This window comes from Pararge aegeria, chromosome 2 (genome assembly GCF_905163445.1).
Source record: "Pararge aegeria chromosome 2, ilParAegt1.1, whole genome shotgun sequence".
NCBI classification, from domain to species: Eukaryota; Metazoa; Arthropoda; class Insecta; order Lepidoptera; family Nymphalidae; genus Pararge; species Pararge aegeria.
Window position 1 is genome coordinate 19,958,770 of NC_053181.1, and position 24,563 is coordinate 19,983,332.

A 24,563-nucleotide genomic window follows, 5' to 3' on the forward strand; every position below is an offset into this window, starting at 1 on the left:
CTCTTTACGTCTCGTCTATCATCTTTTTTTGCAGTGCTTAGAATCAGAAACTAAACGATGAAACGAAAATGCGTCACGATAAAGAAAGAAACACGGATTAAGTCGGCGAGAGAATGAGATAGAATACATTACACATTTTGTTTTAGTTACCATGGCCATATAGGTAGAATATACTATTTAATATTCAAATATGAAATAATATTTAAGCTTGGTAAAGCGGTAGTAGCCCAGTGGTAAAGACTTCGGCTTCACTTTCGGGGGGCTGAGTTCGAATCTCAGCACGCACCTCTAACTTTACAAAATTACTAGCATACCCTGGCGACTTAGTCCGCGTATGAGTCCACCTTAAAATTTAGTCTTACATTATCGCGGACTGTTTTAGAATTTTTAACAAACAATTCCGACAATTCTGACTTCTCCTTACCGATTTTTAAACAATTTTTATATTAGTTTAAATAATAGAAAAGAGATTTAAAAATATCATGAGTGTTAAAAATTGTGTTTTTCTCTTTATCTCTATTCACTTATAAAAGCAATAAAAAAAAAAAAAATGTGCCATTTTAAGTTAGAGAATCACTCGGTGTGCGTAAACTGACAGTAATACCCACCTCAATAAATTATGCCCCATGCTCTCTCTGCTTCTATTACATTAATAACACATTTATAGCGCCAGGATTTCGCTTGTAATGCCATATGAATAACATATTGCATAAGTGTAAACAAGTTATTAAAACACATTTAATAAATCGTGGTTAAGTACGATATGGTTGATGAATTTCTTAACAAAAAGGCTGCTTGGATGCTGGCCACACTCATCTCTCACAAGATAGAAAATTTATTATTAGTATATATATTTTTTCATTGTAAACTGTAAAATGATGTTGTATAGAGCAATCTGCTGAGTTTCTTGTCGGTGGAATCTGCCTTCCGAACCGGTGGTAGAGACAAACAGTCTGACTTGACGTTTCAAGAGTGCTTATAAAATGGGCCTTCTTCAAATAAATGATTTGAATTTTGAAATTTGAGTATAGCACCAATGAAGAATGTTTCAGCTTCCGCTGCGTAAATGGTTACGATATTATAATGTATGACAAAGTTGTTGTTTAAAAGTTCTAAGAAAAAGTTCGCGACACAATATATCTTTTGAGGTGGACTTATACGCGGACGAAGTCGCTGGGCACCGCTTGTTATATGTGTTTCCGCCAGGGCCCGTGGGCATGGCTGCAGCAGCAGCGATCGCATCTTCAAAAAAGCGCAAACGGCCGCACTCCTTCGAGACGAACCCCTCTGTGAGGAAGAGACATCAGAACCGGCTGCTTAGAAAACTCAGAGTGAGTTGTATTCTCAGTTAAAATTTGTGTTAAACCACGTTGATTTTCAGGCTCAAAAATGTGATCTTCTGGGCTCGTACACATAGAACATCCGATTTTATAGGATCCATTTTAACCGTTTCGTCGCTACTGGAGGATATTCGCACAGCATTAACAGGACCCATTTTAACAGATCCGACGGTACTGGACTTTAGTTTTTCAGTGTATCGTCTACTTTCTAAAATATTTTACTTGTAGTACAGATTTTTGTGACAGCTCGTCCGGGGAAGCACTGCCGTCATGCTTATTTCTGCCGCTGAGCATCATTTTTGCAATGTTGTGTTCCGGTGTAGTTACGGGCACATGAGGCTTAACACGTACGCCTCATGTTGATGGGCACGGACAGTGGCGTGCAGTGGTATGCAGATGATATAAAATGGAGAATATGTTTTGTACGAGTTATAAAAACTTTTAAAGGCTTTTTATAACACGTACTGAAGTTTTTACCACGCTTTTATTAGCTTCACCTGTATGTATGTTTGTATGTAACCGACCCCTTTGAGCTCGATTTTGTCCTACTTTGAACGATCAGATTTGAAGAGACCACTCTTTTTTTACAATAAAATATTTTTATTTTATTCACACTATTAATTTATATTTATTGAAATTTTAAACAATATTCTTAATTTAAATTTATTAAAATTTATTTTCTATTTTTTAGTTCGGTTTTCTATAAAAAGCGTGTTTTTTAATTTATATGTTCTGCCCGCTTAGTGCATACCCTTGCATACTCTGCAGAGTGTCAGTCTGTTTATAGGCAATTTTTTTACCACTATCAAGCCATTAGAGGCCCTAATGGCTCGTTAATGATGATTCAGAAATGCGGTAGATGTTTATTGTGTCGGGTATGTCCTGCCAGCAAACCATCGAGGAGTTCGCGACACGCGTGGGCCAGCAGGCCGTGGTGCTGGTGGCCACGCCGGGCAAGCCCAACACGTCGTACCGCGTGTTCGGCGCCAAGCCGCTGGAGGACGTGGTGCGCAACCTGCGCTGCATGATCATGGAGGAGCTAGAAAACGCGCTCGCACAGCAGGTAGACATCGACACGGCCACTGCCAACCGACATGGCACGGGCGACGCAACACGCTCGCACAACCACAGACAATATACACGCTTGGTTACGAAATTGAACGCACGCACACGCAATGTCCAAAACATACATAACAACAGGTAATAAATACACGCAACCAAATGCAACTCAACACACGCACACGCAATGTCCCTAACATGCATAACCACAGGTAACAAACACACACACACTCGCACCCAAAGGTGAGGCACCACACCTGTACTGCGCGATTATGCAAGAGCTGCAAAACCAGCTCCCACAACAGCTAGCCATCTCATTTCACAATGTACAACCACAGGTAACAAACACACGCATCTAATCTCCACCCATGATGCGCCTAGCATCATAGCGCAACATACAAGACAGACAAAAAACACACACGCAATAAAACCACGCAACCACGCGCAACTAAACACACCCACATCCTGAGGCAATGAACACACAAGCAATATCTTACACATACATAACCACAGGTAACTAACCAGGCGCCACACACGAACCGCGCGATCACAACACAATACAAGACCGGCAACAAACACATACGCAACAAATACCCACGTAACTACGCACAACTAAATACACTTACAGCCAGAGGTAATTAACACACGCAATATCTCACACATTCATTAGGTAACAAACACACACGCAAACGTTGGCATCACAACACACGCATACAAGACGACTGTCTTGTATGCGTGTGTTGTGATGCCAAAAAATCCTTACGCAGCAAACATGAACACGCAGCCTCCTCCAACGAAACACACTCACACAAGCACGGGCAACTAACACACGTAGAAGTACACTTGTGGAAGTTTATGTTATATGCAATATAGCATAGACTTCCACAACTTTGACAGATAATCTAATAAATTAACACAATAATTGCCAGTTGACAGAAGGCTTCTGAATTGTTTACTTCTACACGTGTCATCATCGCTTCAATGGAAGTGCATTATAAGAATAAGCAATATTGGTAAGGTTCGAAAGGAGAGTGCCCAAAATCAAGCTTCATTTAACAAATTAAAAACATTTTTTTATTAATCAAGTGGAACAACTTGCTTTCAATACTAAGCTACGGCTCCTAACAAAACCACCTACGAAATTAGTATATGCATTTTTACATCAGTCTTATACTCGTAGTAAAACGCATATACTAATTTCGGCATCGACGGTAGGAGAGCCGTAGCTTAATTGGTAAAGCGCTCAGGCCGGTCTAGAAAATATTTATATGCATATTAAATTTGTAAAATTGATTATATCTTCAAGAGTATGTCTCTATGTTTGTGTGGGGTAGAATAATAGGGTATTCACTCAATCATTCGTTCTATGTGAAAATCGATCTGACTGGTCGCTCTGTTAGGGCGCGTGGGAAGGACAAACACAGTTTCACAAGCGTTAATAATATTAGATTAAGCTATTGGGCATCCTCCTTTGGGCACGATGTAAATGCGAGTGACGCTGGCGTCAGAGAGCGCGAGCTAATAAAGAGCGTCAGTTCGGGCTGGGCGTGTGCCCGCAGGCGCCGCCGCCGCCCATGGACGACCCGTCGCTGTTCGAGTTGCCGCCGCTGATCATCGACGGCATCCCCACGCCCGTCGAGAAGATGACACAGGCCCAACTGCGCGCCTTTATCCCGCTCATGCTCAAGTACTCCATGGGTGAGTGCGCACCACACGCACACACGCACTCACACACGCACGCACGCACACATATCGTGCATAGCGGACGCGGTTTTTTCGGATATTTCTTTAAATTTTATTGTGAACTCTTTTAATTTGCGGAGGATTGGTGTTGTTTGTATTTTGCATGTTGTAGGCATTCCGAAAAATGCTCAAAATCAGGCGTTTCACAGTTTCACATCCAATAAGAAAGTACTAAAACTAGTAGAGAAAACCGGGAGATGATGTCCACCATTATGCACAGAAAAGTAGCTTTCTATGGCCACCTACAAAAAGGAGACCAGTTTTCCTTCCCAAGACTTGTACTAGAAGGTAAAATAGTTGGGAAGAGATCTCCAGGACGTCAGAAACGCAAATGGTTGGACCGATATAATGGGGTGGACCTGACTTTGTTACCGAGATCTAAAGAAAGCGGCACTGACCGCCAAACTTCCATTTAAAGAAGATGGCACCCGATGATATAATATTTTGAAGAACTTGCCTATATAGGCGGCTATCTGCTGTGGGAGTGGCGCTGGTAGTGCGGTATGTGTAGTATAGACAGCACCGGTCCTTTTCGGGACGGGTTTGCGGTAGATTTGGGGAAATGTTTGAGGGGCCGCGTCCGCCATGTGCGAAGTTTTCTGCCCTTCTCGTCAGTGAATTTCTCCTGATATTTTATATTTTAAGGTTCCTTAACTTTTATTAAACATATATACACCTGACATAACTAATCTGTGTAAAGCCAGAACAAAAAAAAACCACACACACACACTTGATTGTGATAATAAACTAACCGTTAGTTACTCGCCAGCTCTTAAACCTCGGTGGAATCTGGTGGTGTACAAATAAAGTGTATAAATAAAAATAAAATCAGAAATAGACTAGTTTTTATTGGCTTGAATATGCGTTCAAAATAGCTCTTAATAAAACAGAACTACAACATATTCCGCCATTTCGGAATGCAAATATTTAAATCACACGGGATTACAATAATAACATAACAAATATTTCATAATAACTGTTCTTTTTCCAATATTGGTAGAGTCACTACACACGGACAGACTTTACGTTTCAAAAGTGCTTGTATTAGGCCTACTTGAAATAAATGAATTTTGAATTTTGAATAATGTCAAGAATTGAACTGATTAAAACTGTGGCACAAATATAATGTCCTGTATGTTAATGTAAAACACTACCGACTTTGTGACAACTAAAAGGAAGGAATAAGTATTTTCTACAACATTCGGTGCCAGGTCAAATTTATATATTACTACGTATGCCCAATAATTTACTGATCATATACTTCGTGTTCTCAATTATTAAGTGCCAATAAAAGTACCGGTATTGGCTTTTCGATAGTTAATTATCAAGTTACTTTAAAAAATATTCAAATTGCTAGAGGGGTGGGTCTCTATCATATATGAAGAGTTTCCTCGATTTTTCCAGGATCCCTCCAATAGATACTGACCGGATCATACTGGGCCCATATGAAATTTTATTCCATTTTACACAGAAAAAAATATTTTTTTACTCAACAAACGCAATAATACAAAAACAAGCTACTTTTTTGCAAGCTTTTCATACTAGCCATGTCTACATGGTGTCGTAACCGCGTCTTATGGCCCGCAGTGCGCGGCAAGCCGGGCTGGGGCCGCGAGTCCACGCGGCCGCCGTGGTGGCCCAAGGACCTGCCCTGGGCCAACGTGCGCATGGACGCCCGCACGGAGGATGAAAAACAAAAGGTATGTTGCGTCTGCTGTAACGGGCACGGGGTCGAACAACTAAAACTTTTCCCGCTTTAAAGTTTGGATGCAGTGTTCATTTGTTTTTCAATAAACAACTTTCCCTTTTTTTGCTTATTCTTTCCCATAGGAAAAGGCAAAGGTATATCACCGTACAGCCATAAACAGCTGTCTATTTGTCAGTTCGAAATTCAAATAAAACCTTTGATAAGTTGTCTTATTGGTTGCAATGTTTCGGAGTAAAAGATCGTTCCATTTTGAATTAATAAATAAATAATAAAATAAAATAAAAAGCCTTTTATTTCTTGCATTCCATAGTACAATTTCATTTACAGTGTGCATATAGAATAGATTAGAAATAAATAAATTAAAATTAATGTGATTATGATTAGCAAATAATTACAATGTAATAATAATATATTCAAATCCATTTTATTTTTGTAGTTTCATTTAAAAATGTATAAGTAAATTATTAGTTGTCGATTTAAGTTAGTGTTATAATTTGCATAACATCTTCACAGTAATCAATTTAATGTTTTTTTAGCAAGAACCCTCTCCATGAAAGGTAAAGGCCTCCTCCAGAGAAGACCAGTACTCTCTATTCTCTGCCGCTCGTAACCAATGAGGACCTGCTACTTTTATGATATCGTCTACCCAGCGTGCATTTGGTCTTCCTCTCTTTCTCTGTCCTAGTGGGCCTGTCCATTGTGTTGTCTTTCTTGTCCATCTGTTATCGCTTAGCCTCGCTACGTGACCAGCCCATCGCCATTTGAGCTTTTGTGAATAATTGAGAGCGTCAATGGCTTGAGTTTTCTGTCTTATATACTCATATCGGATCTTTTGGATTTTCCTTATTTTCATAATGCTCCTCTCCCATACTCCTTTGGCTGGATATAATTTTGTTTTTTTACTTTTCTGGTAAATTTCCAAGTTTGGCAGGCATATGTTAATGAGGGCAGTAGGCAGGTGTTCATGACTCTCGTTTTCATTCGTATGGACATTTTACTTTTGAGTATTTCTTTGAAGCTCCAGAACTTTTTCCATGTGATGTTGACTCTTCTCTCTACTTCTTGTTCGTTATTTTCATGGCTAAATGAAATTTGCTTTCCCAGGTAAATGTAGGCTTTTACATCTGTTAGGGGTGATTTTTCTTGTAGTTGGTTTGTATTTTCTGAGAGCAAGACTATGTCGTCAGCAAATCTCAAATGACTCAAGTAACGTCCTTTTATATTTATGCCAACTTTTTCCCAATTTAGTTTGCCAATAATGGCCTGTAGCACCGCTATGAAGATAGTTGGAGAGAGTGGGTCTCCCTGCCGTACACCTCTGCCCATTTGTATGGGTGGTCCTGTTGTCTCTAGCTTCACTCTACTAGTAGACTTTGTCAGTTCGAAATTCAAATAAAACCTTTGATAAGTTGTCTTATTGGTTGCAATGTTTCGGAGTAAAAGATCGTTCCATTTTGAATTACACGCCTGTTAAGATTTTATTTGGCCGCTAAACCACGAGAGATATGGGATTTTTGTACAACTATTGCCGGCCGCGGCTCGCGTGTTTTTGGCCAGTGCAGCAATTTCGATTTATCTCGAAAAAAGATTGTCAAAATAATGCTCGAATTTCAAAGCATGTTAGAGAAATAGCTATTTATATACCGTCACCGTGTACGTGTGTCGCACAGATGTCGTGGACACACGCGCTGCGGCAGATAGTGATCAACTGCTACAAGTACCACGGCCGGGAGGACTTGCTGCCAGCGTTCAACGAGGAAGAGGACGAGAAGGGCCCCCCCACACAACCCGTGAGTGCTACTCGTGTTGTATCCCACGACGATTAATTCTGAGGGCCGGGCCTTACTACCATCGTTTAAAAAGATTTTTTGATATATATCTTTTTTATTATCGCAGTGATTTACGAAAATCTGTCACTAAAAAGAAACAAACTCATAAATGTATAGGATTCATAGTAATAACAATCATTTATTTGCAAGAATGTTTGTACAATATCAAGATGTTAGTACATTCAGTTTAGTGGGCATAAATTTCTACTAAATTAATTGTGCAAATTAGTGTGCAAAATTTGTTCATGGATATTAAAAAAAATACAAAAATCAACCTTAATCAAATGACCAATTAGATAAAAATAAACACTACAAACACATATAGTAAAATTAAAAATGACAATAAATAAATAAATTAACCAATGTTCCATAATAATAATAAATATTCTTTAACACCATAATAATAACATTTTTCGAGAAGCATTTTAGTAAATTTATTCTTAAGATCGGTTGGTAGTTTATTGTATATTTTTACAGCCATACCGCAAGCACATTTCATATATGTATCGCTTTGCAGTACAGAGCTTGTTGGTATATCTAACAGCTTTATATGTACTATATTCACAATTACTTTTGAAATTAATATCTTTTAACAAATATACGAATATCTCTTATATACATACAAGGCAGTGGTAGAATACCTAATTTAATTCGTCAAGAGAATGGGTTAGAGTCACAGAAATAAGAACATACAGAAACCGTTTACACGAAAAATATTAAAGCATCAAAAACCACTCCACTTTAATAGCGTTTCCAACAAACGGTTAGTCATAAGTATATACTGTGTTTAAGTAGTAAACAACGCCTTCCAAAAAATAAAAAACTATAAATCCATACAAAAAGATATTGTCGCGGTTTTGTTACCCCAATCCTCATTTTTAGGATGTCAAGGCATATAAAAAAACTTTCATTACTGTTTTAAGCGATGGTAGTAAGAACTTGCGTTTTAAAACTTCTACCAAGGATGTAGAAGTTTTAAAACTGGTGGTGGAAGGTGTAAATGTTGGAGTAATTAACCAGTGTTCATTTTCAGGCATTTGGAAGATGCTTTCAGGTGAAATGTGTCAAAACACTGTGTTGGATTGGAGTTGAAGTATTTCAATTCTCCTGAAAATTCACCTCGCATTAGTAATAAATACACATTTAAACTTACTCCACATATTACTATTGTTAAAAATAAATTATAGTTTATACAATATCCAATGTTTATATGTTTAAGACAATATATAACATTTTTTTAATTTCACTAATCATTGTACTCTTTATATTCTACGCTTCATTTTGGAATGCTGCTACATTGGATTGGTAACGATAAATCATTATAATACTTATATTATAATCACGGTATATAAAAAAAAATATCTCATGCAATTATTTTTTCTCCGTGTTGATGCATTGTCTGATATCGTATTTGTATACTACATCAATCTATTCTCTTTGGTGTACATCATCGTCATCATCAAAACGTTGTTTGTACGGGCTTAACATTCGTGCGTGTAAATGTATCAACTATACACGTACGATGTATGAATATGCGTGTCGCAATTGCGTGTTAATTTTCGGCGATTACCGAACGTGTACGTTGTGGACGTACTTTGCGTTCGTATCCGTTGTGTGAACGGCTAACTGGAACGTCGTATCCTCGTATATTTGCGTACGCGTTTGCGTATCGGCGTGCAGATATCCGCGTGCATGCCGGGCGCGAGTTCCAACTCGTCGAGCGGGTCGGGGTCCGGGGGACGCGGGCAGACGGCCGTGCTGTCGTCGACGCAAGTGTGCATCGACCAGATGACGCTCGCCGATGTCGATGTAGGCACTTACCCGCTCTTTTATACGCGGCGGGTTTATTAAACCTATGGGGTACTGCAATATTCTCTGTGGCAGAAGCGATGCGTTGAAGTGCTACATGCTTATTTGCTTATATGAAGTGTGATAACGTATCTCGCGACAGGCGTAAATCTTGCAATAACTTTTGTTTATTTATTGTATGGGATATGTATGTAGCTGGGAACCGTTGGAGGCAAGCGGCCCAGGACCGTGCATTGTGGAACTCCCTACAAAAGACCTATGTCCAGCAGTGGACGTCAATTGGTTGAGATGATGATGATGATTTATTGTATGCAAAAGTGACTTTTGACAGCAGTGATTCCAAGATTTACGCCTGTCTCGAGCCTGTCGCGAGATACGTAATCACCCTGCGGGTCTGATGGGCGTGGTTGTCAGAATTATTACAGACACATCATGAGACCTAACACCTTCGCCTGCGGTTGATGGGCACAGGGCGGTACATTGTAGGACGTGTTTCTTGCATGCACTGCGAAGTGTTGCTGCGTTTATAGACGAAATAAATGTACACGCATTCGTAGGTACATAGATTTTTTTCTGCGAGTGAAAGAGGTTTGTTTTTGGTATCTCCCGCACTGGCCGATTGTGTCGCAACAATGCGAGGTCCCTTATGCCCGTTTTCACTGAACCCAGGCAGCGCCTAAATCGTATGCCTAATGCTTAAGGCGGTGTCTATAGATATAAAACTCTAAAGACATCGCCTAGGGGAAAGGTGGAGGCAAACGGTCAAGCGGTCGATCACCCACGCGTTGGACGGACCTAATAAAAGCTGCAACACAAACCTCTATAGTCCAATGTTTCCGAAACGCTGAAGACCGTAACAAGTGCAGGCGGATCGCGGGGGCTGCCAATTACCCAAAGGAGAAAATGGATGGACGATGAAGGAACAAGACTTAGAGAAACAATGCAATATTGTTTGTCGTTAGTCAAAACTGGCATTAGATATAAAAGTGGCACGCCATCGCTTGTTCGCCAGATGTCGCAGTACGCGCCGGCCGTGCTGCAGACCATCACGAACCCCGACGGCACGGTGTCGCTGATCCAGGTGGACCCCAACAACCCCATCATCACGCTGCCAGACGGCACCACTGCTCAAGTTGTGAGTATCACGCGAACACTTACCTTATACTGATATATAAAGCTGATGAATTTGTTCGTTTACTTGAAAGCGATGATCCGATAGGTATTACTGGTCCGATTTTTTATTTTTTTTTTAATAATTAATAAACTCGGAAAGTACATTCACGCCATCTAGCCCAAACTTAAGCGTAGCTTGTGTAATGGGCACTACGATGACTGATGAATATTTTAATGCTTATATTATACATATAAACACCCAGACACTGAATATACATGTTCATCACACAAACATTATTGCAGCTGTAGGAATCGAACCCCCGAACCCACGGCTTCAGAAAGCCCACTGTGCCAATTGGCCGTCTTTCAGTGTTGTATAGCCCATTTATCGAGAAAGATTTATCTATAGACTATACAAGTATATCTTCCCGCTAAGACCAATAGGAGCATAGCACTTATGAAGAATGTTAATTTTTCCTTTTGTGAGTTTCCGCTGCGTCCGCTGCGTAAACGGTTAAAGTTTTATTAATATCATTTATGACAATGTTGTTCCAATTTAAAAGTTCTAAAGAAAAGTCCGCGACAGTATATGTCTATCTTTTAAAGTTGACTTATCGTCGTAGTCGCGAGGGATCGCTAGTCTTATATAAAAGTCCAGATTGAGTGATAGAAAGCCTTGAGCCCAAACGGCTGAACATAGATGTTGAAAATTTTGAGAGTACTCTTTGAGCACACTTGTTTAGTTGTTTCTAAGAAATATTTTTTTAAAACTGTTCCCCTTTGTATGAAAGTACTTTGGTATTAAGTATTTGGGCTTTCGGTTAAAAAATAATTATGAATTTTATGTAACCTTGTATATACAAGGTTTGGTCCCGCCGACATTAAACAGACGGCGGGACCAAACTGGCGCAGAGTAGCGCACGCCAGAAAGCAGTGGCGTGAGCTAGATGAGGCCTTTGCCAACAGGCAATCCGAAACGCGTGACATAATAAATTAATAATTTAAGTACATAATTTTGATTCAATATTATTGTAAAACCATTCCTTACCTAACGAATCAATTTATTAATGTTCATTAAATCTATAAGTATTAAAATGTTTATTAGTATGTATGAAATGACGTTGTGGAATTAAAGGCTATTTTTTATTTTATTTTATTTATATCCAAGTTTACATAAACTTCATAGTTCGTTTAAAGGAAATTGTATACAATTTAACAATAAACTACCCATTAACATCTTGGAGATGTCTCTTAAAAAGTTCAAAGTTTGTATTCAACGTAAGCTTATAGTAAAGTTATATTATAGTACAAAGGACTACATAATCAATGTGAGATGGTGAAAACAAAAAAAAAACACCCGGCTAAGTTTGTTGTTGGCTTCTTCTTAGTTTTGAACCCTCGTAGCTTTAGTTTTCAGTTTACGAATACGGTTATCGCCATCATATCACTACCACACAGTGTACACATTTCTCATGTAATGTGTGCATCAAAAATGCCATCTATGGGCCTACTTGAATACAGATATTTTTGACTTTGACTTTGATAAGCCTGGTTCCTAACCGTTCATCGTTCAGATCCACAGCGGCTCAGACGGGAACGGCGACGGCTCGGTCACCGTCGACCTCAACGCTGTCGCCGAGGCCACACTCAACCACGACGGGCAAATCATACTCACGGGAGAGGATGGCCAAGGTTGGTATTGCTACCAAAGTTTTTAAATACCCTTTAAACAAGCGACCTGAATGGCATCACAATAGCTCCCGTGAGAACGATGTCTAAGGAATCTTTAATCATAGGACATCACATCTAGAACTATAGTTATCTACATTAGTAACATTAAAACTACCGGACAGACTAGCCAGTTTGGCCGGACGTTATTGACGATTTATTGTCTGAGTATTGATAGTATAATAGAATAGTAGCTGGTTACAAAGCTTGGTTACGAAAACGACAAATTAATATCTAGTTTCATTACTGGTTACGAAAGTTCAGTTACGAACGTGGAAGGAACCTTAAAGTGAAGCTTTTATTTTCATTATTACCTGTCACCTGCGCTCTGTTAAAACCCTAGCTACTGGCAGCATATTGCCGACTTGCTATTTCCCAATTCATGTAACTATTAAATTGTCGTTCAGCAATACGGGCCTATAAAATCGATACATTTTGCCAAATCTAGTTAGTTCTTATTCTTCAGTCGGACCTGGTTTCTGCCGGCCGGTTGGCTTGGCTTTCAGCAAGGAGATTAAATATAAGGTTACTCCGGCTCGAATAAACCCTTCATTAGGGTTCTACTACTCGTATAACCCAAGTAAATAGTAAAGTGGTTAATGTGGATATTACAAGTTTACAAATTATATATGTAATAAAGTGGTGTTAAGAAAAATCGGTGTTTTTTTCATAAACACCGAACTTTCCGCTCTAACAGATCGTCCACGCTTGGCGCTCGCTCTTTTGCGAAACGTAATAAGCCCGAGAAAAGACTACTTATAAGCCTAACTTTTCTCTTGCACCGTGTTAGGTTGCCTGCTAGAGATCGCTAATTAGCGATAAGGCCGCCTATTGTATGTGCCTAATATTTGTTATGTTATTCTAGTTAAACTTATTATGTTTTGGTGTCCAATAAAGTGTAATTAAATACAATAAAATAAAAGCCAGAAAGCCAGACAGAAGCCAAAAAGCCTAACTATGTCCGGTATGGTATGTTATATGTTTCTTAAACCAAAGGTTGTCTGTAGGAGATCGCTTCAAGCGATAAGGCCTTTGTGCATATGTTTTGTCATCGTTTATTTTGTATAGAAGCAGGCGTTACTTTGCGGAAATCCATGATATATTATCAAAATAAAGCTTAATTTACTATACTCTCAGGAGAATAATTTCTTCAATCCTTATACTCCACACCAAACAGATCCTTGGCAATACAGGGTGTATAATCTGTTGTCTACGCACGTTTCGCTCCGGAACCGGAGCGTCATCAGGAGACGTTGACTTTACAATGAATAATTGTTAAGTGAAAAATTCGCTTTTTTTTTTTTGCTTTTTCGGAAGGACACTTGCCGATAACCACCTAAGGGGTTGCTACGGCGTCACCGGGGGAGTGGGGCGAGCGCGAAAGCTCGCCATGAGAAGAGCCCCAGGGCTCGACGACATCGGGGGGAGTATGGGAGACGTCGACCCGAGGGTGCCTCCTGCGAGGACTCGGACCTCGGCTCGGTTCGACGTTAATCTGACTGTTGGTGAACTTTTGGACTAATCATTGTTTAGTCCGAACGCCCCCGTGACCGTGGTAAGGATCCACGTCCGGATGACGTCAGAAATCGGGGCCCTCGTCTTCGCCGGCGAAGACGCTGTGAATGTTGCGTGTGTGTGTGTTGTTGGGACACGTTGTCGGTAGTTATTTTGTCGTCAGGGTCGTCAAGGACATGCTTCGGACGTCGCCGCTTTGGTTCGACGTCGGGGACGGGGGTATAAGTGGACGCCTCGACCACTAGGGGGTTGGGGTGTCGGACTGCATTTTCAAAGTAGGTCTTTGATAATGTTTTCATGTACTGGGCTATGGTGGGAAGATCGAGGTCTCGGTGGAGATCTACGTTGCGCATGTACCACGGACTGTCCGTGGTCATACGCATAAATTTGTTCTGCAGGACTTGAAAGCTCCTGTAGGAGCTGTGAGGGCGATGGGCGAATACGACGCTGGCGTATGTCATAATGGGACGTATGCACGTTTTATACAAGGTTACCTTGTGACGGAGGGATAATTTGCTTTTGCGGCAAATCATCGGATAGAGACGACCCATCACATACGCAGCCTTGTTGCGGGCCTTGCGAATGTGTGCGGTGAAGCTCATTCTATGATCGAACGTTACTCCCAGGTATTTGGCCTTGTCTTGCCAGGGTATGGGACGCCCGTAGAGGGTGACCTCGGGGGGTTTACCGTGAAGCGGCCTCTCGGTTTGCCCGTGAAGAGCACCGCTGCGCTCTTCTCGGGGTTAACCTCGATCCTCCAGAGGCGGAACCACTTGCCCAGCAGGTGGAGCGCCTTTTGGAGTCGACTTGCAATGTTGCTCTTTTTGGGATCGGTCGCAAAGAGAGCGGTATCGTCGGCGAATTGGGCCAGTTTGACCGTCGCCGGTAGGTCGCGGGGAATGTCGCTCGTGAAGAGCGCGTATAGAAGTGGGGAGAGCGCGGAGCCCTGAGGGACTCCCGCTCGTATGGGTCTAGGGGAAGAGAGCGTACCGTCTAGACGATAGCGAAATGTGCGATCGGTGAGATACGCTCGCAGCAAACGAACGAGACTAGCTGGCACGCCCAGATGGTGCAGCTTGTACAACAAGCCGGCGTGCCAGACCCTGTCGAAGGCCTTGGCAATGTCTAAGAACACGGCCCCAGTGGGGCTCATGTGTCTGTATCGATTGAATCCTGCCAGTATGTGCTCCGTGAGGCGGTGCGCTTGGTGGACGCAAGAGTGCTTGGCTCGAAAGCCGAATTGCTCGTCGTTAAGGAGGTTTTTCTCCTCTACGACTGCCTTCAGTCTGTGTAATATTACCCTCTCATACACCTTTGCTAAGGTGTTGAGGAGGCTTATAGGGCGATAACTGGAGGGAAGGTCGCGGGGTTTGCCCGACTTGTGGATACCTATGACTGTTGCTTCCTTCCACTGGTTGGGGAAGTAGCAGTTTGCCAAGAATACATTAAAAATTACCACAAGTAGGTTGATAATTTGTCCTGGGAGTAACTTTAGGGTTTTATTGGTAATGCCGTCGGGGCCTGGGGCTTTCTTAGAGTGGAAACCCTTGATAATAGTATGAACTTCATCGCAGGTCGTCGGGGCGAGAGGTTCACCATCGGGAGGGGGTGAAAAATTCGCCACATGTGTCGCCTTTTATACCTTTCTGACCCCCACCTAATCTATCTAAGCCCCTCCCACCTCATTAGTGAACATATTGGGAGGCACTAATGAGGTGGGAGGGGCTTATTTGTTAATCTGGCTTTCTATTTGTATGTGCAATAAAGACTGCTTCTACTTCTTCTTTCGGCTTTATCCGGACGCTTGGTAACGCTAACCGAAAGGGTAGCTGAATTCGTACCTACCAGGGTATAACAGCTTTTTAGATACTAAATACTTGAGGATGTGTATGTTTGTGTGTCCAGGCTACCCGGTGTCGGTGTCGGGTGTGATCACGGTGCCCGTGTCGGCGTCGGTGTACCAGTCCATGGTGGCGTCCATGCAGCAACAGGACGGCGTGTGTATGGCGCCGCTCGTGCAGGTTCGCGCACACTCGCTCGCGCGCCGCTCCGCACGCAGTCTGCTCAAGATCGAGATAGACTAATGTGACGAGTGTGCGACACACGTTGCCAACCATTCACACAGGCGCGGCGCCGTCGTCGTGCTTAGATGCGACCGCGTGTACGCACGACACACGTCATCAGCGTCCGTAGATGCGTTCGCGCGTACACGTGACACTTCTTTGTCCATTTACACAAATGTCACGCGACTACACACGTCATTGCCGTCCATAGATGCACGCGTGACACACGTTATCAGTGGCGTGCACTTCATACATGCGCAAAAGCATTGCCTACCCTATTTTTTTTTTATACAACTCGTTGTGGTATTTTTCTATTTTATGCCATCTTTCTGATTTATGCATATGCACGCCACTGAACGTCATGTACATTCACACAAGCTAGACCGCGTGAACGGCAGACATATATCACCATCTAACAGATGCGTTTACACGTAACACGTCTTTGTCGTTAATAATAAAAATTAAAAAAAAAAAATCGTCATCGTCGTCCATTTACACAAATGCTACCGTGTTCCAAGTATCTTTAAATTCCAACGATGCGACCGTATACACGCGACACGCGTCATAGTCTCCCATTTACATAGACTCGACTGCGTGCACGGGCGAAATACGTCGTCGTGGTCTATTTAAACAAATCCTACAGAGTGTACACGCGTCATATTTCGTCGTTGTCTATTTACACAGTTGCGACGCGTGTACACGTGAAATGTGTACATAGTCAATTTATACAGATGCGACCACGTGTACACGCGACACACATGGTCAACAATTTATAGTAATAATAAGGTCGCATTTTTATTGGTCGATAACATAGTGCAATAGTTAATTTATATTGTTATTTTACTTAACGCGTGTACGTGTATTGTCCTGTAATAAAAATACGTTCAATAAGTGAGGCTATAAATAACTTAAACAAACTTAGCTATAACGTGCCCGGTACCCCTAGCAAAAGATTTTCTCACCCCGCCTTCAATATCTTGGCGACTATCTTATAAAATTATATTCGCGACTAAATGTAGGCGACGCGACTGTACAGTACTAAACTTATATAAAACTTACTGTTGAAGTCGCCAATTGTAAATTCTTGCGACTACTTTATGCGAAATACCAAACTTAATATTGCAAGTACTGTTTCCAGTGATGGTGGAGGCGCCAAAATCCTCCGCTATCATAGAAAATAGTGTTTGCAGAGCAAATATGGTGCAACAAATACTTTTAAGTGTTTTAGGTTTGCGTTATAAACATATACACAGAACCGCCCGCGGATACAATCTTGTAGTCAAGATGGCGTCGAAAATAAAATTATTATCTATGTTAAAAAAATATTTTCAAGTCGTGCCATTAAAAAAAAAGTTCAAGAATACGACCACAGTGATCCGTTGTGATATTATATTTAAAGAAATGGTAAAGAATAAAATATATTATATATTTTATTTACATTAAATACATTTACCTTTAGATCTCTATTTTAGTGCTTAAAGTTACTAAATGTACCAAATACTGACTACATATTGACTTGCAATGTAAAGCTCTGTTCAAACAAAGCGAATTCCGCGCGACACGGAACTATGTATGACATGTAGAGAAAGATAATGACGTCACGGAACTCTTTTTTTTTAATTAAAAGTAAGACCATGACTACAATCTTAGCTGGTGGCAAGTCATGAAGCAGTCTAAAATGTTAGCGGACTAACCTGTTAGGGATATGGCAGTAGTATTTAAATCCATACCTCTAATCGGATTCGACAAAAGTCTCGCGCTTATGGTATAAACTAACTCGTATGATGGACTTGTTTATACTGCCGCAAATATCGCCTGATTAACGCGAAAGATACGGGCATGCATTCCTCGCCGCCTATACTTTAACTTAATCGCGCGATTTTACGCGACTTCGCGACTTTAAAAAAGTACATACTACTTAATTCTTGGGATTCTTTTAAATTTTTTACCTCGACATGAAAATAAAAAGACATTTGCACTAAGAAGAGCGTACGAAATAGAAGTTAAAAGATGTCGCGACAGTCTTAGAGGCTAAGCGAGCGAATTTATTTAAATCCCGTCTCATATCCCGCGCGGTATTCGCTTCAGTTTGATCAGTACGCTTTGAATAAGATTCGCATGCTCGCAATCAAGTAGTTGATCGAAGATCGAAAGTAGTAACGTTAAAGCAAAAAGGACCTAATTCCATTTGTTTTAGAGTCGCAAATTCTGTAGTCCCGATTTTTATTACCAAGAATGCTTGCTGGAGAAGTGTGGACGAATTTGAGCTTTAGATAAAGTGATATAAAGTCCATTTTACTATGACGTTACAGAATATGGATAGTCGTAACCGACTGTCTATCATGAGCGTATAAATCGGCCTTAATACGAGTCACGTAAATTGAGCGCTGGCAGGCGATCTGCGCGGTGGGCTACTTATATAATTACACGGAAAACATTGCTATTATATTAATTTATTGATATTTGAAGTATGTAATTTATTATTAAAACCTTCAAAGTAGGTATAATATTATCGATTGACTGCCGAATGCATAGTGGGCAGTGACCTTGCTTCCTGAGTTTAAAGGCTTTGGCTTTGTTTTTGTCATGAACATGAATGTTTTTCAGTGTCCCAGTACCCTATATATTATAAGCATTTATGTTTATGAATCATAAAATATTCGTCGCTTATCTTAGTACCCATAGCACAAGCCACACCTACTTTGGGGCTGCGATGTGTGTATTTGTCGTAATATTTTTATTTATTTTTAGACATAATAAAACAAAAAAAAAGAGATTTCCTTTATGTATATATGTTTTTTACTATTTATATATATATATGTTTTTAAAACATATTTTACACTAAAGAATAACGAAAAGATATTGTTTTTACACTGTATATCGCTAACGTCGTAGGCATACAGACAGTGCTCGTTTTTCGTGACACGTAAAAATGCATTATTTTTATAATTTAGTGCGTGTAGGTAGTGCAATATTTAATATTATCTAAGCGCAAAGTCATTAGTGAATAAGTTAGGTGTAATTTAGGTGACTTAAAAGTTTTATTTGTTTGAGTTTTGTTTGAATCGTTCGACTCGTGCCACGAAAGTAGAAACAATCGTACCCTGCGGGTGTACGAATACCCTCAGTACGAAACTTTGAAGCTCGTAAGCGGCAATGGTTTTCGAGTTTCATAACACGTATGTATCGTTACAGTAAGTTCCCGTACCAAGGTACATAATGAAGCATTATATGATTAGTCCTAAAATTGAGAAATAAAAAAAACACGAATGTTGTATTAAAGCCCCCATTATTTTAAATTATTATAGTTTTATTTTTTGTTGCCATAGCTATAATATGAATATAAATTTCAACTTTCAACTCAAAAATGCAAAAATCACGTAACTAGTTACGTAAATGCTTTCTGGGAAGACTTCTCCTTAAGATTACTTAACCGACAAGAATTGAAAAAATGCTTTCAGGCGATACTTCTGTAATGCAAAATACCGAATTAAAACCGACCCAATTTCCAATTTAAAAAAAAAGAAAAAAGGAAACACGATTGCAGGAACCGGTTTGGTCTAAGAACGAATACTTTTTTTATACTTTCGTGGCACATTTTGTATTTGTTTTGACCAAAGAAATATTTTTTTCTTGTTTGTAAGCTTGCATGAAATAGTCAGTATTGCCATACTTGTTGTTATAATTTTTGCACATGATTGTTTTATTTACACTGAAACCTAAACTATAATTATTGTGGTTTATTTAATGCATGCTTGTTGGATGTTATTTTATTACTTTATTGTACTATCAGAATAAAAAGGTGGAACATCGTAAATTGATTGAAACTAGTTGTTCAGCTCCTACTAAAAACTTGCGCTGTAAATATAATATTTTGTCATCACGCGCAACTTTTATCGCCAAGTTTTCATAAGCAAGAATATTCAGTAAGGAATAAACACTTAATTTTAATTTATTTCCTTACAATGGATTGATTTAAATATTTTATAAATAACTGAAAGTATACAAATATTACAGCTTGAGAAAAAGCTAATTTTAAAATAGACCTCGGGATGAAATCCCTACTAGGTTTTTAAATATTGAAGTATATATAATTTAGAGCTTTGCTCATTCAATAAAATTTTAGGCAAACCGATTTTATTACTTTTTTTGTTTACAAAGTGTTCATATTAAGTGTAGGTCAATTGATATCTTTATTCAGCATCCAAAGTTGCTTCCTACTTTATAATTACGTAATTATTGTTCTTACCTTGAATAATTTTATTATGAATGCAAAACGTGCAAAATTAAAGAACGAATTTACTGTAAAAATGCTGCCAACTTAATTTTCAAATCTCTTAGCTACACTAAATTGACAGATCTCAAAGTAGTATGTTTAGACCTCCCAGATTGGTTTTTTTAAGAGGACTTTATTTTTAATAAGTTTTCGCTGGCCTAACTTTAGGAATTTCTCAAAAATTAAATGTTTTATGTTACAGAGATAACCTATACTGAAGGTAAATCACAAATATTTGAAAAACAAGCTAACTGGTAGAGATCGTCACGTAAGAAAAACGCGTTATGTCCATCCGTGCGGGCTGTTTAGATGTTATAGTTCTTAGTTAAATATCACTCTTTGCTTATGTGTCAGAGTAGAGTGCAGAGCTTCGCTCTCCACGGTGATTCGCCAACCACACCTGTTTTTTAGAGTTCTTTAAAAATTAGTTATAAATTTAGTTTCCAAAAACTATAACTTCGTACTAGGTTTTTTAAAGAAAGTAAGCTTCAGATAAAAATCGAGATTTGCGGTAAAGAAATCGCAAAATATTTGGTGCTACTTTCTCCATCAAAATAGAGTTATGCATGAAACAAGTACCTAACTTTCAGAGTAGTCAATTAAGTTAAGTTGTGAGATGTCATATTGTATACAATGAGATGTCATATTGTATACAATGTTATACTGTATTCAAAGGTAATAATTTATTCTATGGTCAGTCCTTTCACTTATAATATAAGTACAAAAAGTCTGTTGTATATTATATGTTTCTTGACCATTATTGTTGCTTGTTAGACTATAAGTTAAGCGTTTATGTGTATATTTTTGTTTTATTCTGACATTTTAAATAAGTAGATAATTATATTATTATTTTGTTTTATGTTCCGTTTTTGTTTTTCTTTGCACTGGGAATTTTAATTAAACCTCGACGGGTGAGGTTAGATTTGAGTGCCATAGAAGGTAGCTAAACCTTTTTTACCTTCGACCGTCGTTAGCAGAAAAAAAAACCACTTAATATTGAATGTAGTCGAACATATTTATATTTTTACGTAATCGATCTGTTTATTTATCTATAGAAAATCCAGAGGCTATTTATTATTAATTTATTTACTTATCTATGGGACATAAACAAATAAATATTATCGTTGTAAATACACTAGCTAGTTTTATTTTAAAGGCACGCGGGTACTTTTTCTATTCCACGGCCAAAATATGTATATATATATCTCTTTCTTGCGGTAGTGGTCCGACTAGCGAAGGTCGGCAGTCAGCTTCGTAAATTCTTGTCTATCTTTCGCGAGGCGAAATAATTCTGCTGCACACTAACTACTATATATATATATATATAGTAGTAGAGTGAGATATATGTGTGTATATATATGTTTATGTGCCAAATTTCATCAAACAAATAGACAAACTTTCAAATTTATATTATCAGTGTGGATTCGATAATTAATAAGGATTCATAAAATTTCCCAGTGCATTGTATTGAGAGTTTACGCTGTGTTTTGTTTTTGCGCCAGTTCACAATAAACATTGACTGTGCTAGTGTTTGTTTTATTTTGAGTTGCTGTAGTGTGTGTGTGTGCGTGTGTGTGTGTGATGTCACGGCTTCGATGCACGATAGATGTGTATTGTTTATTTTATTGAAGCTTGTTTCCGTAGCCTTATATGACTGAGCAACGGCAGTGGCGTGCATTGAGGGTATGCACAGGGTATGCAGATGATATAAAATGAAGAAAATCTCCAGTACGAGTTATAAAAGACTAAAGGATAGACATTGTAAGAGTTATAAAAAGCCTACCTTTAAGTATTTATAACTCTTACTGGAGACTTCATTTTATATGCATACCCTGTGCATACCCTCAATGCACGCCACTGAGCAACGGTCAACATTGTCTAAGAAACGCGTATTGTTCTTAATTTAATTTTACGGAAAATAAAAAAATTAAATATTACGTTTACGTTAATTCAAAGTCCGTGGTAGTAATAAATATTCTAATAGATGGCGCTAATTTATTTCATAGTTGAATTATTGTTAGTCTTTATATTCTTACCAGGGGATTACTACCCTCGCAGCAATTTTAATATAACAGTATGTTTATTTGACATATTGTGTCTTAGACAAGGATTATATGTCTAAAACGAAACGTCAACAATATCAAAATCTTTCCGCTGTAAGCGTGGGTAGTAAGGCTCTTGTCTTACAATGTTATCCGCCCAACTATCAAGTATATATCTATTTTAACTAGCTAGGTTAGGGCGAGGGCGCCGTGCCAACTCATAAGTGCACCCCTGGCCTAACAAGTATACGAACCCATGCTTTTTACTAAAAAGTTCATAGGACTTTTAACATGATGATACAGAATTCTCTCTACTCTTCTGATCTTGATGGTGTGCAAAAGTTCACGCTGTTGGTTGACGCGTCGCAAAACTTCCTCATTGTATACTTTGCGAGACCAACTAACGGCCAACATACGTCTGAAGGCCCACATCTCAAATGCTACTATGCGTTTCCTAAGGTCTTCTTTATTAGTCCAAGCCTCGCATCCGTATAGCAGTATGGGCCAGATGTAGCTTCTAGCTACTTCAATCCGAGACTAATTTCCTGATCACTGCTCCAAGTATCATTAAGCTACGTACCTAAATATTTATAGTTGCGCACTCTTTGGCCTGCTACTGTGATGTCAAAAGCACTGCCTAATCTAAATTTGATATATAACTCCTATAGGAGAATTCTTGCCGTTTTAAGCAATTTTTCTTTCTGTATGCATACCCTGGTAAGAAAGCCAGCGCAAGCCACTGCATTCAGCCATTATTGTACGCAGTGCAATGTGCCCAAAAACAGTGAAAATACCCCGCGCACGTCTGATTTGTCCCCCGCGGAGTGTTGCCAGTTCACAATCTTTTTCCCATTTTATTGTGAACGCTTAGAATATGAGGTAAAATAATTATTGTCATCTGCTAAATAATATGAAGTGATTAACCGTTTGTTCTAGAAATCATTCTAAAGTGCAGTAGTTTTTGATGCTTAGTAATAATAATAAAAAATATACTACGACAATACACACACCGCCATCTGGCCCCAAAGAAAGCGTAGCTTGTGTTATGGGTACTAAGATGACTGATGAATATTTTTATGAATAATATATATAAAAATAATAATAATTCTTTATTTGGTAACTATGACCCATTTACGCTATAACAGAATAATTTAAAACAGTAATAATCAAAAACTAGATCAAAATACAATAAACTGCAGAACATCAAGAAACAATGTACACGACTTACATTAAAGCATTCTAATATGACTCAAATTGATGGCCCGCGGCGCGCAGTTTGCAGCGACCCTGCCTTCAGAGTCCAAGGCCGTGGGTTCGATTCCCACAACACGAAAATGTTTACGTTATGAATATGAATGTTTTTCAGTGTCTGGGTGTTTTTATGAATATTATATAAGCATTTATGTAAATTATTCATAAAAATATTCATCAGTCATTTCTTAGTACCCATAACACAAGCTACGCTTAATTTGGGACTAGATGGCGATGTGTGTATTGTCGTAGTATATTTATTATTTTTTTTTTTTTTCTATAAACAATCTTGGTAATTTTTTATTTATTCTTTAAAATAATTGTTTTATAATTATAACCTAAAATAAACTATTTAAAACTAAATAAAATCTAAAACGTCCTCGAAACCACCGCAGCGAGGCACAGTTCCTAAGATGCTGGCAGCATTGCCCCTTATTATTTATTTTATTGACAAAATAAAGAACTTTTCAAACAAACAAACAATTCGGTACTACCGTCGCTTTAAGTACAAGCAGAGGTCGGTGGATTTCGGACCAAAAGTCTTAGTTCCCTGTATTGCAGGTTGACCAGAACGGGGAGACGCTGGAGGCTATATCCATGAGTGGAGGCGTGGCGCAGGTGATGCTGCAAGGCAACGGAGAGACGCAAGTGCTTCAAGTGCTGAGCCTTAAGGATGCCACCGTGCTGACCAAGGCCATGGTGAGTACCAGCCCTGCAGGCCAGGGGTCGGAAATCAACAAAAATCCTTGCCCAAAGATTTTGTTTGTTTGTTCACGCGATGTTCTGAGGAACTACTGATCCGATTTAAAAATTGTTCCATTTATCGAGGAAGTCTATAGACTACGTAGCAGGCTAGGAAATAAAAAAAAATCGTTGGCCGAAGAGTTTGTTTGTTTACTTGAACGCGTTGATCTCAGGAACTACTGATCCGATTTGCAAAATTCTTATAGTGTCGGATAGCCCATTTATCGAGGAAGGCTCATATCATCATGCTAAGACAAATAGGAGCTAGCACCAATGAAGAATGTTTTAAAATCGGGGTTTTTTTTTCTTTTTTAGAGATTGCGCTGTGTGCGCTGCGTAAACG

The 24,563-nt window shown here is 39.2% G+C and overlaps 1 protein-coding gene across 8 annotated transcripts in view; it reads left to right on the plus strand.

The window, feature by feature from the left end:
• Positions 1-24,563, plus strand: part of LOC120633182 (DNA-binding protein Ewg) — a 34,928-nt gene that overhangs the window by 5,948 nt on the left and 4,417 nt on the right. For 3 of the 8 annotated variants that reach the window (XM_039903326.1, XM_039903317.1, XM_039903335.1), the window contains exons 4-13: positions 1,207-1,331; positions 2,230-2,403; positions 3,935-4,097; positions 5,730-5,842; positions 7,521-7,640; positions 9,360-9,488; positions 10,501-10,623; positions 12,176-12,293; positions 15,750-15,865; positions 24,038-24,175. In XM_039903326.1, coding sequence (XP_039759260.1) covers positions 1,207-1,331; positions 2,230-2,403; positions 3,935-4,097; positions 5,730-5,842; positions 7,521-7,640; positions 9,360-9,488; positions 10,501-10,623; positions 12,176-12,293; positions 15,750-15,865; positions 24,038-24,175 — 1,319 coding nt within the window. The remainder of the gene's footprint in view (positions 1-1,206; positions 1,332-2,229; positions 2,404-3,934; positions 4,098-5,729; positions 5,843-7,520; positions 7,641-9,359; positions 9,489-10,500; positions 10,624-12,175; positions 12,294-15,749; positions 15,866-24,037; positions 24,176-24,563) is intronic. The other 5 variants (XM_039903343.1, XM_039903352.1, XM_039903361.1 and 2 more) reach the window with 3 other exon arrangements.